This window comes from Culex pipiens, chromosome 2 (genome assembly GCF_016801865.2).
Source record: "Culex pipiens pallens isolate TS chromosome 2, TS_CPP_V2, whole genome shotgun sequence".
Taxonomy (NCBI): domain Eukaryota; kingdom Metazoa; phylum Arthropoda; class Insecta; order Diptera; family Culicidae; genus Culex; species Culex pipiens.
The window spans coordinates 116874234-116888609 of record NC_068938.1 but is presented as its reverse complement, the minus strand read 5'-3'; the positions used below and the strand labels follow the sequence as shown (position 1 = coordinate 116888609).

The 14376-nt window shown below is 43.3% G+C and overlaps 2 protein-coding genes and 1 pseudogene across 7 annotated transcripts in view; 2 read left to right on the top strand and 1 right to left on the bottom strand.

The window, feature by feature from the left end:
- The window catches only part of LOC120424064 (probable ubiquitin carboxyl-terminal hydrolase FAF), a 406051-nt gene that overhangs the window by 85327 nt on the left and 306348 nt on the right, over nucleotides 1-14376 (top strand). The window lies entirely within an intron of this gene.
- LOC128093066 (uncharacterized) lies at nucleotides 6363-7845 on the top strand. The gene is made up of 2 exons (XM_052708611.1): nucleotides 6363-7078; nucleotides 7204-7845. The coding sequence occupies exons 1-2, from the start codon at nucleotides 7053-7055 to the stop codon at nucleotides 7670-7672; spliced, it is 495 nt and encodes a 164-aa protein (XP_052564571.1). The 5' UTR covers nucleotides 6363-7052; the 3' UTR covers nucleotides 7673-7845.
- LOC128093025 (proteasome subunit beta type-5-like) lies at nucleotides 7976-10488 on the bottom strand (annotated as a pseudogene).

The window sequence follows — 14376 nt, the reverse complement described above, 5'->3', positions numbered from 1 at the left end:
ATTTTTATCCGGTTTCAAAATCGGAATTACTTTGGCATTTTTCCAATTACTGGGAAAATATGCCAAATCAAAACATTTGTTGAAAATTTTGACCAAGCAACTTAAAGTTGCTTCTGGTAATTTTTTAATTAAAATGTAAAAAATGCCATCCTCACCAGGGGCTTTCATATTTTTAAATTTTTTGATAATAGATTTTATTTCATTCAGATCCGTATTAAAAACTTCATCTGATGAAAATTCTTGTTCAACAATATTCTGAAATTCTATTGAAATTTGATTTTCAATAGGACTCAAAACATTCAAGTTGAAATTATGAGCACTCTCAAACTGCTGAGCAAGTTTTTGAGCTTTTTCCCCATTAGTTAATAGAATATTATCACCATCTTTTAAAGAAGGGATGGGTTTTTGAGGTTTCTTAAGAACCTTTGAAAGTTTCCAAAAAGGTTTGGAATAAGGTTTAATTTGTTCGACATCTCTTGCGAACTTTTCATTTCGCAGGAGAGTGAATCTGTGGTCAATAACCTTTTGCAAATCTTTTTGAATTCGCTTCAGTGCAGGATCACGAGAACGTTGATACTGTCTTCGGCGAACATTTTTCAGACGAATCAGAAGCTGAAGATCGTCATCAATAATGGGAGAATCAAATTTGACTTGGACTTTAGGAATAGCAATATTCCTAGCATCCAAAATTGCATTAGTTAAAGATTCCAAGGCTGAATCAATATCAGCTTTGGTTTCTAAAACAAAATCATGATTTAAATTATTCTCAATATGATGCTGATACCTGTCCCAATTAGCTTTGTGGTAATGAAACACAGAACTATTGGGTCTGGTAACTGCTTCATGAGAAAGTGAAAAAGTTACTGGAAGATGATCAGAATCAAAATCAGCATGAGTCACTAAAGGACCACAATACTGACTTTGATTTGTCAACACCAAATCTATTGTTGATGGATTTCTAACAGAAGAAAAGCAAGTTGGCCCATTCGGGTATAAAACCGAATAAAGACCAGAAGTGCAATCTCTGAACAGAATTTTACCATTGGAATTTACTTTTGAATTATTCCAAGATTGGTGTTTGGCATTAAAATCACCGATGATCAAAAATCGAGATCTATGCCGAGTAAGTTTATTCAAATCCCCTTTGAAATAATTTTTATTTTCCCCAGTGCATTGGAATGGCAAATATGCAGCTGCAATCATAATTTTCCCAAAAGAAGTTTCAAGTTCAATGCCCAAACTTTCAATAACTTTTAACTTAAAGTTACGTAACGTGCTATAAGTCATACTACGGTGGATAACTATTGCAACTCCACCGCCATTTCGATTCATTCGGTTATTAGTTATAACTTTATAATCTGGATCACTTTTCAAATAAGTGCCAGTTTTTAAAAATGTTTCGGTTATAACAGCAACATGCACGTTATGAACTCGTAAAAAGTTGAAAAATTCATTTTCTTTCGCTTTTAAAGAGCGAGCATTAAAATTCATAATATTGATGGAATTACTTAGATCCATGATTAAACTTCAGGGTAAGAACAACATCATTCGCAAATTTTAATCCAATCTGGATTGCTTCCATCATGGATGTAGCATTACTCATTGTTTGAATCAAACCAAACAGTGAGTTTTGCAAAAAAGTCATTTTTTCAAACGTAACATCGCCGAGATCAGAAGATCCCAAAGCGTTGCTAGCAGAAAAATTTTCAAATGAGATTTGAGGTACCTGCCCAATTTCAGAAAGATTGGTAGAGGATTTAAAATTCGTGGATGAACCCGAACCCGAAACGACGTTAGCATAAGAAATGCCATTGTTGTTACCTAACTTTTCCACGGTAGGGGTATTTCTAGAATTGTTCGAGTGAGACAGCACGAACGTTTGATTTAAAGATGCAGGTACAACCTGACTTTGAGAAAATTTCGGTTTGGATTTCGGCTGATGCTTAGCGCGAGAATCCAAAACCTTTTTTCTGATGGGGCAATCCCAGAAATTTGATTTGTGATTTCCACCACAATTTGCACATTTAAATTGGGTGACTTCTTTCACGGGACAATTGTCCTTATCGTGAGAAGAATCACCGCAAACCATGCATTTTGGAACCATGGCGCAATGATCAGTACCGTGACCGAATGCCTGGCAACGCCGGCACTGGGTCAGATTCTGGCCATTACCGCCATGTTTCTTAAAATGCTCCCACTTTACCCGTACATGGAACAAAAACTGAACTTTGTCCAAAAGTTTCAAATTGTTGATTTCATTTCTGTCGAAATGAATCAGATAAAATTGTGAAGTCAAACCAAAGCGAGAAATATTCCCGTTTGATTTTTTCTTCATTGGTATTACTTGGGATGGGGCAAAGCCAAGCAACACCTTAAGTTCGTTTTTGATCTCATCCACCGACAAGTCGTTGGAGAGACCTTTCAAGACCGCCTTGAATGGACGAGCATTCTTGGTCTCATACGTGTAGAAATTGTGCTTGTGGTTTTTCAAATAACCAACAAAAGTTTGGTGATCTTGTAAAGATTCCGTCAACAAGCGACATTCTCCTCTTCGACCAAGCTGGAACGAAACTTTCAAATTGCAAGTTTCCTTGCAATTCTTCAGTTGCGTTCGAAAGCTGGCCAAATCGGAGACGGAAGTCACTACAATTGGCGGAGCCTTTACTCGTTTCTCGACGGCAGAAGGCTCAGTACGAGGAGAAGGTTCCTTGTCATCAGTTTCGGATAAAACACCGAAACTGTTTGTCAATGGAATTGGAGGATTGACCTCACATTCAGAATCAGAATCAGACCTCAGAAGAGGCTGTTTTCTTTTTCTGTTTCCGTTAGCTGGTTTAGCGTTCAAACGCTTCACCGACGTAACGACCAAATCTTCAGAAGATTTGCGTTTACCTTTGTTTTGACGCATTTTGCAAGCAAAGTTCTCTTAAAAAGATGGCTTCGTTTGTAAAATACAACAAAATTTCAGGTGGGGTTAGTCTTGAAAAGACTGTTTAGAATTTTGGAAAATAACTCAGGTAGTCTTTAAAAAGACTGTGAATTTTGTTTTGAAATAACTCTGAACTTAGGTAGTAAAAAATACCGCAGCTCTAGTGTCCGTTCACCACGAAGGATCGCAAGACACTCACCCCGACAACCCTAAGCAACCACACCACACCACCGCCCATCAACGACGATACCAGCTGAATCCTCTGACGGAGCATGAAACGCTTGAGGACAAGTGCCTAAAGTGCAGGATACGACTTCGGAAATGTTATAAATAGAGAACAAAATAAAATAAAGAACAGTTTCAAACAAATATGTAATGAAAACAACAACACTGTGGTATACAAAGCGGACGGACATCGAACGGCGCGGATTTGGAAACTCCAGAGGACTTTCTTTCTAGTATCGAGGTGTCCTGGGTGCAGTAGTCTACGATAGTAGATACTGGCCAGGATCTCGATTGAGAGACAAGTCAGAGGTAGTTCCAATGTTAAACTGACTGCTTGTTTTATTTCGGCTATCGGTATTTATACTGTTACATAATGTCGCAAGACTTGCAATTTGTCTTGCGACACTTACGTGCTACAAATATGACTTCTGGAGTTGGCTTTATCCTTTGCGCTGACTCGGCAGGAGTCAGTGCCCCGGCCTGTAGCCGATGAACCCAAAGCGATTCAAAAAGGCTAGGCGCATGCATCAGCAATTATGCTTGCGCCTCGCGCACTTGCTAAGTGCAATATGATCCCGGTTCTTGACTGTGTGCGGCCTGCTGTCCAAGGCAGGGTTTATTTTGAAAGATGAACCCTGGCTTGGTTAAGCTTGGTCGTGTAGGGTAAATTAAGTGTGAACGGGTATGTGTGAACTGAGATGGGTTTGTAATTAAAGGCAGTGGTGGTCAAACCCACGACAACACTTTCCAGAATCATACTTGAAATCAGTTTATTTTACGATTTAAAAACAATATATATTGCCAAATGTGGGCAAAAGAAAGATTTCTGGTCGGTTTTGAGGGGTTAAACGGCTCCCGGACTTCTTTCACTGCGGAGTCGATACCAAGCCTCACCTGTGCCATCCTCCTATCGTTCAGGACATCAATGGCCGACAACCATAACCGCAACTTTAACCCCTCCGTAGGTCTCCGACCTGGCGTGCCACGACACGTTGCGCGCCTTCCTCAGTTTTAACCCTCACCAACTGGGCCAAGCCAAACCTGATGATCACGAAGCTCGCTATCCCTTACGACCCGGGATAGCCAGGAGACTGGCCAGCTGGTAGACGCTCTTTCGCATCGCAAGCACGACCGCGTCGATACTGCAAAAAGAAATTCCATTAAATTCTACCAATTTATGCTGTTTTATCTCAAATATTTACCCTCCAACATGGTTATCACCACCAGCATCATCCCGCGAGGGACCCACGTCATGGTGTGCTGTTATCATCAGCTGCTCCAAGTCGGACGTGTGGCCATTAATGTCGTAACTCCCGCTGCCTACAGGTTATCTTTAACGGAATCGGTTCAATTTCCCTGCCACCGCTCTTCTGCGTACTTCCGAAACCATTCCTCTTGGACTCGACCGTCGCCGCAGTCTACACTCCGGAGGCTTGTCCATTCCGGGGACCTTTTTGGTACGCACGCACTATCGGAACTGGTCGGTCGGAACCTTCCTGGAGAACTTCCACCACATCTATCTTCCACACGGCCTCCGGAAATCGTACACTGAGCAAAACTTACACAGCTCAACGAAGTGTTCTACACATGATCTGGCCCTGCTGTACAGAGCACTCAAATATCAATCGCAAAACACTTGAAATTTCGGTGATTGGCCATGAAATAATGTCAATAGCCAAACACTTGAATTTTAAATGGTGTTGAAAAAAAAAGTACGTGCAAGCGATTTACAGGTTCTCGCTTGCTAGTCGTGCACGCTACCACTGCGCCGGCCGGCCAGTTGAAGACGGGAGTGTTTTTTGTGCTATTGGTTCTTGCCTCGCTTCTAGCCTTCGATGAAAGTCGCGCAAAAATCAATCAGTGAAACACATTAAATTCATGTGGATAATCACGTTGACTTTGAATAGTGCCTGTTTTGGGTAGATCTTAAGATCATTTTCAAGTGTTTTGCTCATTACTTTGAATAGTTTAAGAAGGTGGGACAAATTCATGAGCAAAACAATTGAAAAGCTTGAGCCACCCGAATGAAAATAACATGTCAAAAAATACCAAAAAGTCAACCGCCCAAACACTTGCATTTGATAGTGGTTTGGATTGATGTTGAAACACAAACCAATTAGATCTACGATGTGACTTTATTCAATCATTCAAGTGTTTGGGCACTTGAATAAAAAGTGTGGCATATTTTCAGTGTACACTGAAAATACGCCACACTTTTCTTTCAAGTGCCCAAACACTTGAATGATTCAATAAAGGCACATCTTAGACCTAATTTGTTTGTGTTTGAATTTCAATCCAATCCATTATCAAATTCAAGTGTTTGAGCGATTGACTTTTTAGCATTTTTTGACAACTTATTTTCAATCGGGTGACTCAAACTTTTCAAGTGTTTTGCTCATGAATTTGCCCCACTGTGCTGAACTATTCAAAGTGATGAGGAAAACACTTGAAATTGATCTTGTTTTGATTTGAAATGCAGTTTCGTGACAGCTTCGTCGGAATTTGCTTCGTTTCTTCATTTGTGTTTTGGCGGTCCGGTGTGTTCGTTTTTCGCAGGCTCGAATGGCCGCGTGAGGTCGCTGCCGCCATGTTCCTGTCCAGTAAATTGCCTGCCCGGTTTGTGATCGCGAAGACGAGCATCGCCACAAGGCTGTGTCCTCGGGGTTCAGGATCCGTCTGGCCAGCGGAAGGGCTCGGTCTCCCGGACCCGGAAAGAGGCCAACTTTGGCGATAGAGGTGCTTTTCCGGATATTCACCCACTTGGTGAGTGTGGAGAAAGATTTTTTTTTGGGGTTTTGTTTTCATTTTTGGATTTATTTTGTGTGATTTGCAGGAAAAATGCGATTGAGCTGCAGATGCCGTGCCAGGAAGCGTTTGATGAAATTATGGAAAACACCCGCCGGGCGCTTGAGAATCGGTGTCGGTGTGGACAAGAAGCGGTGAGAAGCAGGATTCGAATGCATTCCACCCAGGGGCCAAGCAATCCGTCATTCGGATGGTAAAGGCACAGTTTGATTCGATGGAACCAATCGCGGTTCCGAATCAACAAGAAGATTCCCCGCAACTTCTACTCATTTTTTATTTAACAAACCGAAATCCATTTCTATTACATACAAACATGAATGGGGTACGGGCAGCCGAATTGCCACCAGGTTTGCACTTGTTCAACGCCAAATCCCCCTGGCGGTAGTTATGATGAACTAAATTTATACCAACAGATGGCACCACCGTGACGTAAACAGTTACCGTATCGAGTAGTAACTCTGGATTTTAAATATTTGATTTGAAAACACTGATTTTGAACAGTTATGTTTCAATAAGTAAGAGATAATGGACAAATATGTGAATACAATAACATTTTTACATTTCCTTAGCCTAAGATTTTTGAAAATAGTCAAAATCCCGGTTTCTCTGTAATTTTTTTTTAGAACTGATTTACAGTGCGCAACGGTAGGAGTTGTTTTTATTTTTGTTTATGTTTTGGTATGTTCGATTAAATCGGTCAAGTGCACCGTTTCGAAATCCGATGCACAAGAACCCCGTCATCCAGATGCTGCTGCGGCTGCCGAGCGTATATATCGGGCCGGAGGTGGGCAAACAAACGGCGAACCTCATCATCACGCGATCAAACACCAGAACTAGAAGACATCGGACGAGGAAAAGGCGACGCACATCATCTATCCGGCGGTGGATCCGCAGCCGGAGGATTACGCCCGGCCCACTTTCCGCCGGGACCATGTTCAATTAGTACTACTTCTCGGAATCGTTCGATACGTGGGGTTCGAACACGTAAGATCTGCAGAACAACATACCGGACAGTCCGCTATCGACCGGGGACCGTCTGCCTCCTGGGTCACCGACCCAGAAGAGTATTTCGTGTGAGTGGCCAAGGAAGACTATGAAGTGCAGAATGTTAGGAACCGGGCAAGTTGACGTACCAGGAACGCAAACGTTTGGCGTACTCTAACTGATCCGTCGTCGTAATACCACACTTCACCTAAAAAATGATCTTTAAATTAACCCCGGAAACAAACATTCCCTCCTTTCAGGGTCCAACACCGCCCGGCCGGAATCTGCACACAACCGTCCTACTTAGAATCCCTCTGCGGGGTTGCTCGCCAACATCAGCAACGCGCCCTGCACCGGATAGCCGTCGTACGCAAGCAGGAGGTTCCAACCACTGCATCATGGCCAACGCTGGCGAAGGTTCCTCGTCCGGCAGTAGACTCCAGCAATAGCTTCGAGCAGTTCAACAGCCGGAGCTCCATTCAGCAGATATGGTTCACTGGAGGCGGGTCAGTTTTACGAGGAGGTCGGGTCCAACGGCAGCAGCGAAACCATTGCCCATATCATCAACTGCAGAGTAGTGGTGGAAAACGCCGGAGGATAAAGATTCCAGAATGGTGGAGGAATAAAGGTCCAATGAATAAACGGGAGCATGGTCCGGTGGGAAATAGTCGTGAGGAAAACCAGAAGCAGATCGAACCCTTGTCGGCGCAGATGAAAGAACGTCGTTGAGTGTCTAGTGCGCTACCAGACCGTCCGCAATCTGTTTAGTCCTGCCTCAACTGATGGAAACTGTGCCGCTGCGGCCACATGAACCAACAAATCACGTTGAGCACTGCGACCGGCGGCGAGGACATAATTGGCTGGACCGGAACAAGTCTTCTGACGTCGTCGTTTGATTCCAGATTCGATCACTCCTGAAGAAGCGTGGCCAGATGAAGAACGACGCCCAAAAGGTTCGATTTCGATTTATTTTTATACTTTATCTTATTATGTGTAAAATTCATTATTGAAATAAAATGTTATTCAAGTGGTTTTCGGGGTAGGGGTCATCAAAAAGACCGCTTTATCGTGGTCAGATTATATTACATTTTGAGTAATTAATCCTTGGTCTGCAGATAACAGGCGGTGTGGTCATTTCAGTCTCCAATAGGTGCAAGAAGTGCTGGGTTGTTCTGTTTCCTCACTAGGTAGGTATCGATCCATTACGGTATACAACAGGTGATGCATCAGTTTCCGCAATAGAGATTCTTCCGCAGTTGGCTTCCTTTTTTAAGGTGACGATAACGACCAACGCCCAGAAAGAGCAGAACAAAAAGTTCCGGAACAACACACGGAATGACCTTGCCGAGCAGTGTCCGGGTGTAGTATGGAGACGTAAAACAAAACGACCCGAGTGTTCATAGAAAAGGACCCGTGCTGGACGTGATTCTCAACAAAAACAACACGGCGACGATAGACCTCGCAGGACACTCCAGATGGCACGAGAAGCTATTCGCGTCTAAGATCTGAGCAATCCGAAGTGACCGTTGAACGGGTTCCTGCTGTACTGCCAGGATCAGAAGTCAAAAAATCTCCCCGGGACGAGTATCGATCCCAGAACAAATCCATCTCGGAGCAGTGGTGCAAGCTGAGCGAGACTCAGAAGAAAACTCCCATCGACGAGCGGCCGCCGCTGTGGCCAAGTACCGCGAAGACATGCTGAAGTGGGAGGAAAAGATGATCGCCCAGGACAACGTGGACGTTGTTCCCCGGAAGAACATGCTGATTTCACCGCAGACCAAGGACGTCGCTCTGCCCCCTGACCCCCCCTCGTTGTTTTTTTTTTTATTTTATTCAAAAATAAATGCAAATAGTTCTCCTCGACGATCAGAACCTAGGCCTACACTTGTTTTTCTTCCCCTATTCCAATGCATCACTCAATATTACCATTTGTTTCAAACTAACTAACTTTTTTGAATGCCATTTGTCCGAGCCATGTCTGTCCCAACTACACCTCAGACAGACGCCTTCTTCTTGGGTCCGGTCCAGCGTGTTGTTGTCCTCGATCTCTTAATCGCAGCTTCCGTCATCAGCGGGCGCTTGCTTGCGTGACAACCCGCGTCATATTGATATACAATCTTGTCCTCCTTCTCTAACCGATCAATTTTCTGCAACAGGAAGCGAAACGCGGCAGGAACACGCCCTTCATGATGTCCTTGAAGCCGTCTTCCTTGAAGCTGAAAGGGACATCATTATTAGCAACGACTTCTAGAGAAACGCTCAAGATATCAAACTCTCCGCGCGCACATCCGGTGAATTGATGAGGTACAGCCTCAGCGCGTCCGCCCCGTACTTGTGCACCACCTCCATCCAGGTGCGTCACGTGGTAGATGGAGTGCCGTCCCAGATCATGCGCGTCATCATCCGACAAGTCCGACCGATCGCCGGAACCGAGCACGCCGTACGTGTAAATCGAACCACTGACACTGACCTAGAAGACCTTGCCGGGGGTGCGCGTTCCCTCGGAATCGATGTAACACAGCTGAGGACCGCGCTTGTCGTACCCGGCCAACATCATTCTCATGCTGATACCCATGCCCTTGTAGTAGTACACAATGTTGGACATGATTTTGCTGGTCGCGGCCACCGAAATGCGTTCCTTGTTGCGCAACTTTTAGATTCGGCACTCCTTGGCCAGCAGCCAATCTCAGTACACACAATCGGCCGCACCATCCGCCAACGTTCCCAGCAGGTATTCGTTAATCTCGACAATCTTCTTCACCGTCTGCGAACCGATAAACTGAACAACGGTGGCACGGGAATCGACCGCCAGAATAACTTCACCCTGGAACAGGAACCCGAGCGTCGTCGTTCCGTGATCAAAATCCATTTTGATGCTGCTGGATTCGCCATCGGCCTGAAGTTTGACCAGATTCTCCGCAGACTGCCGAATAGAAGAGAAAATACCCGGACAATGACTCGGATGTTAGCCAGTAAGAACATAACCTCCTCCCCGCTCCGCTACAGAATTTTACCTTATGGAACGGTGGAACCGCCAGTGACAGACTGTTTTCCAAGTTGTGGCGGCCCAGCGAAATGTCCCGCTGGAAGGATTGGTAGCCATGGGGCCACCAGCCAGCAGCGAGCAGCTGGAGTATTCGCAAACGTCGGCAGAACAATTTTTCCACCGAAAAATCACCAAAAATTTTCCTTCTGCTGAACAGCTCACACGATTTGACGGATTTGACCGACGACGTTTGACAGTTTGCTCTGACCAAAAAGTTGGAGAGAGCGAGAGAGAAACAAGAGAGAAATGAGCATGGCGGCAGCTGTCACGCGAGTGGTAAACTGCATTTAAAATGTATGGGGAAAATCATGAAAAATTAATTATTTTGAATATAAATCAAAACTGAGGCTTGAAAAGTAGACGTAGTGATAGGTTATTTTTTTATCTACTACCAGGAGAAATTTTACCCGTATACCTTGCATGGTTTCGGAGATTTTTGAAAAAAATTGATTTTCCCCATATAAATTTAAATTTCTTACCACTACTCGTACAGCGCCATCTCTGAGAAATTTCGCCGTGGCATGTACCCCATTGATTATAGCAGGAAAAATCATTTAAAACCAATAGATATAATGTAGTTTTTCATGTGACACAACACATTAAATTCAAGTGTTGCGCTATTGAATTGACAGCATCTTTAGGTGCCCAAAATTCAAGTGTTTTGCGATTGATTTTTGAGTGCTCTGTACAGCAGGGCCAGATCATGTGTAGAACACTTCGTTAAGCAGTGTAAGTTTTGCTCAGTGTACCAGTCCAGTTCCGGTACACAGAAAAAAAAAACAATTCTCGAAACCGCGAAGTCTGTTCACGATTATGAGAACCACGAAGGAATATATTCACGTTTATATACTCATGAATAAATTCCTTCGTGGATCTCACATTCGTGAACTTAATTCACGATTACGGGAATTGATTTTTTTCTGTGTACGCAAAAGCACAAGTTTTGAAAACAAGATTTTTTTTTTCGTTGTGCCCAGGTTGTGACATTTCAACTGCTTGAAAAAATCAAAACAATCGCCGGGTTGCCAAAACTAGGGGAAAACAGCTCGATCTGTGATGACAAGGTTGCAAGATCATATCTCGCAGCTCTTCATTCGAGCTGAAACAAGCCGCCCTATGAGCGCTAACGCGCGTTAGCTTGCCTTATCGTGCCTTCTCAAGGCGTTGTGCTGCGTTCTTGAAATTCGAGCCAGTTTTGGTGCGTTTTCTGTTTCTAACGCGAAGTGAGCTACCCCTCGGGCTAATGACCATTCTGGTGGGCACTAGCGATGCTGCTATGCTGAGGCAATCTAAGCCAAGAAACGCGCGGCCCCCAGTTTACTGGTGGAACGATGATATAGCGGCCATTTGGGCAGCTAGCCTGAGGGCCCGGAGGAAACTCCAACGAGCTCGCTTTGACGAGCAGAGGGAAGCCAGGCGGGTGATCTACAAAATCGCCAAAGCCACCCTTAGCATGGTAATTAAAGAGAGCAAGAGGAACTGCTTCGGCAACCTCTGCCAAGAAGCCAACAATGCACCATGGGGTAACGCCTATCGGATTGTTATGGCTAAGCTGAAGAGTGGCGCGGTTGCCATTGATCGTTCACCAGAAATAATGTCACGGATCATCGACGGGTTGTTCCCTCATCACGAGGTTGAGCCCTGGCCAACGACTCCCTATTACCATGAGGGGTTGACGGAGGATGAACAACGCATCACGAATGAGGAACTTATCAAAGCCGCATCAGCCCTCAAAGCGAATAAGGCACCGGGGCCCGATGGGATCCCCAACCAGGTCCTTAAATTGGCGATCGAGGAAAACCCGGACATATTCAGGTCGGCTCTTCAAAAGTGCATGGGCACAGGAGTCTTTCCGGACAAATGGAAGCGACAAAGGCTCGTCCTGTTGCCAAAACCGGGGAAGCCACCCGGCGACCCATCCGCGTATAGACCCATCTGTCTCATAGACACCGCTGGCAAATTGCTTGAGAGAGTTATTCTTAACAGATTAACGATTTATTTAGAGAGGGGTCTTTCAGACCGTCAATTTGGCTTCAGAAAAGGAAGGTCTACGGTCGACGCGATCAAAGCAGTCCTTGAGAAAGCTAAGATCGTAGTCGAGCCTAAGCGTCGAGGGATGCGCTTCTGCTCTGTCATCAATGTAGATGTCAAGAATGCTTTCAATAGCGCCAGTTGGGACGCCATTGCGAGATCCCTCCATAGATTTCGCGTCCCCAACTACCTGTGCAAGTTGCTCAAAAGCTACTTCGAAAACCGAGTCCTTCTCTATGAGACGGACGAGGGTCTTCGTGAACTGATCATCACGGCGGGGGTTCCACAAGGCTCCTTGATCGGTCCTGGGTTGTGGAATGGTATTTACGACGGGGTGCTGACTCTGGAGTTACCGACGGGCGTTAGTATAGTTGGCTTCGCCGACGACATCGTCCTAATGGTGCTCGGTTAGTCACAGCTCCAAGTCGAGGTACAAGCAACCAAAGCAATACGGCCAATCGAAGAATGGATGGGATTACACCATCTAGGGCTTGCGCATCAAAAGACTGAGGTAGTGGCCGTGAACAACTTCAAGTCTGCACAGTGCATTAACGTCAGAGCAGGAAACTGTTCGATCGACTCCAAGAGGTCATTACTCTACCTGAGTATCAGGGTAGATGACAAATTAGGCCTCAACAGTCATGTTGATTGGGTCATTCCATCTAAAGTGTGCAAGAAAAAATGTAAATTTGAAAATTACCATCTCCGATTCTGCTCAAATTTCATCCAAATCGGACCACCCCCTCCATTTTTGTACCCTCCCGAAAAATCTACTTTTTGGCGATTTTTGAGCGAATCCCCTATCTTCAAACGACGATAACTCAGGAACCACAAATCTTAAAGGGTCGGTCTTAGACTCAATTTTGGAAATTGGACGCAGAATCCATTTCCGTGATCAAAATTTAGAATAAAATATTTTTTTTTCTACCTGTATTGCGCAATTGAAAACTTAAAATGGCTGTATCTCAAAGCAGCCCCATTTATTTTCTAAATTTGACCTCATCATCATATTCCCCGGCCAATTTTACATAAGAATCACTTATCGATAGAAAGGAATATGCTTCGTTCCAGAGATATCGAATTTCAAAGTTTTAAGTATTTGAGATTACCTAAATTAGCTTAATTCGCCGCATCTGCTACAAACACTCGGGCGCGGTGATCAATTACCGCTACCTGGTTATTTATTGAAATAAGATTTCATCCCAAATAATCATTAGCTAGTTAGCCCACTGTACAGAGCAAGAACGACACGCAATACAGGGCATAATGGAATTCCCGCAGAGCTAGCAGGAAATTGCAATTGATCTTGTAAGTAACACTTAAGAAAAAGTGTACGATACATTATCGTGTTAAAAATTATGAATTAACATGAATAAAACTCTAAGGAGGATTTTTTTTTTGAAAAGTATATAACTGAAATATGTAAGAAAATCACAAAGATTAATCTGATTTATTACCTGATGAAGATCAAATTCAATTGTGTTGATTTCGACACCGTCCGAACAATAATCTTTTTTTGATTATCAATCATTTCGAAATCTTGGGAAACGATACAGCTGATGTGCACATGTATCAGACGTATATGATTTTGTTTTTTTTAAATTAAATGTACCAGAATTGAAAAAAAATATTCAGATGAAACTGGCTCACAATATAAAAAAATCGGTTTAAAGTGATCAATCTTTCAACCCGTAAGACAGATTTTGGGGTTTTTGCTGAATGGCACTATTTCGCTACCGCACATGGCAGAAGCCTCGGCAGAAGCTCTATAACCCATGAGAATTATTTCATCTACTACAGCCAGCTCTACATTTTTTCTCGCTTCAAATAAAAGAAGAAATAAAAGAAATAATTTGATAATGTGGGAAGAAATGGGGAATTAGGAAAAATATAAAAATAATAGATAAATAATGATAATTTTTTGAAAATTGTATTGTTAAAACTCTTAGCATTTGCAAATTAATAATGAATGTTCAAATTTCACTTAATATGGTGCAGTGCATTAAAAATTACCCAATAAATATTCCTTAAACAAAAAATTGTTCAAGGTATTGATTATCTCAAAATCGTATAAAATTATAAAAATAATTCATTTTACATAACAACAGGTAGTAATTATTGATAAGCACGACTGAGTGCTTATAGCAGATGCGGCGAGTGTAGCTGATGTAGGTAATCTCAAATACTTAAAACGTTAAAATTCGATATCTCTGGAACGAAGCATATTCCTTTATGTCAATAAGTGATTCTTATGTAAAATTGGCTGGGGTGAGGTGCCAAATTTAAAAAATAAATAGGGCTGTTTTGAGATACGGCCATTTAAAGTTTTCAATTGCGCAATACAAGTAGAAAAAAT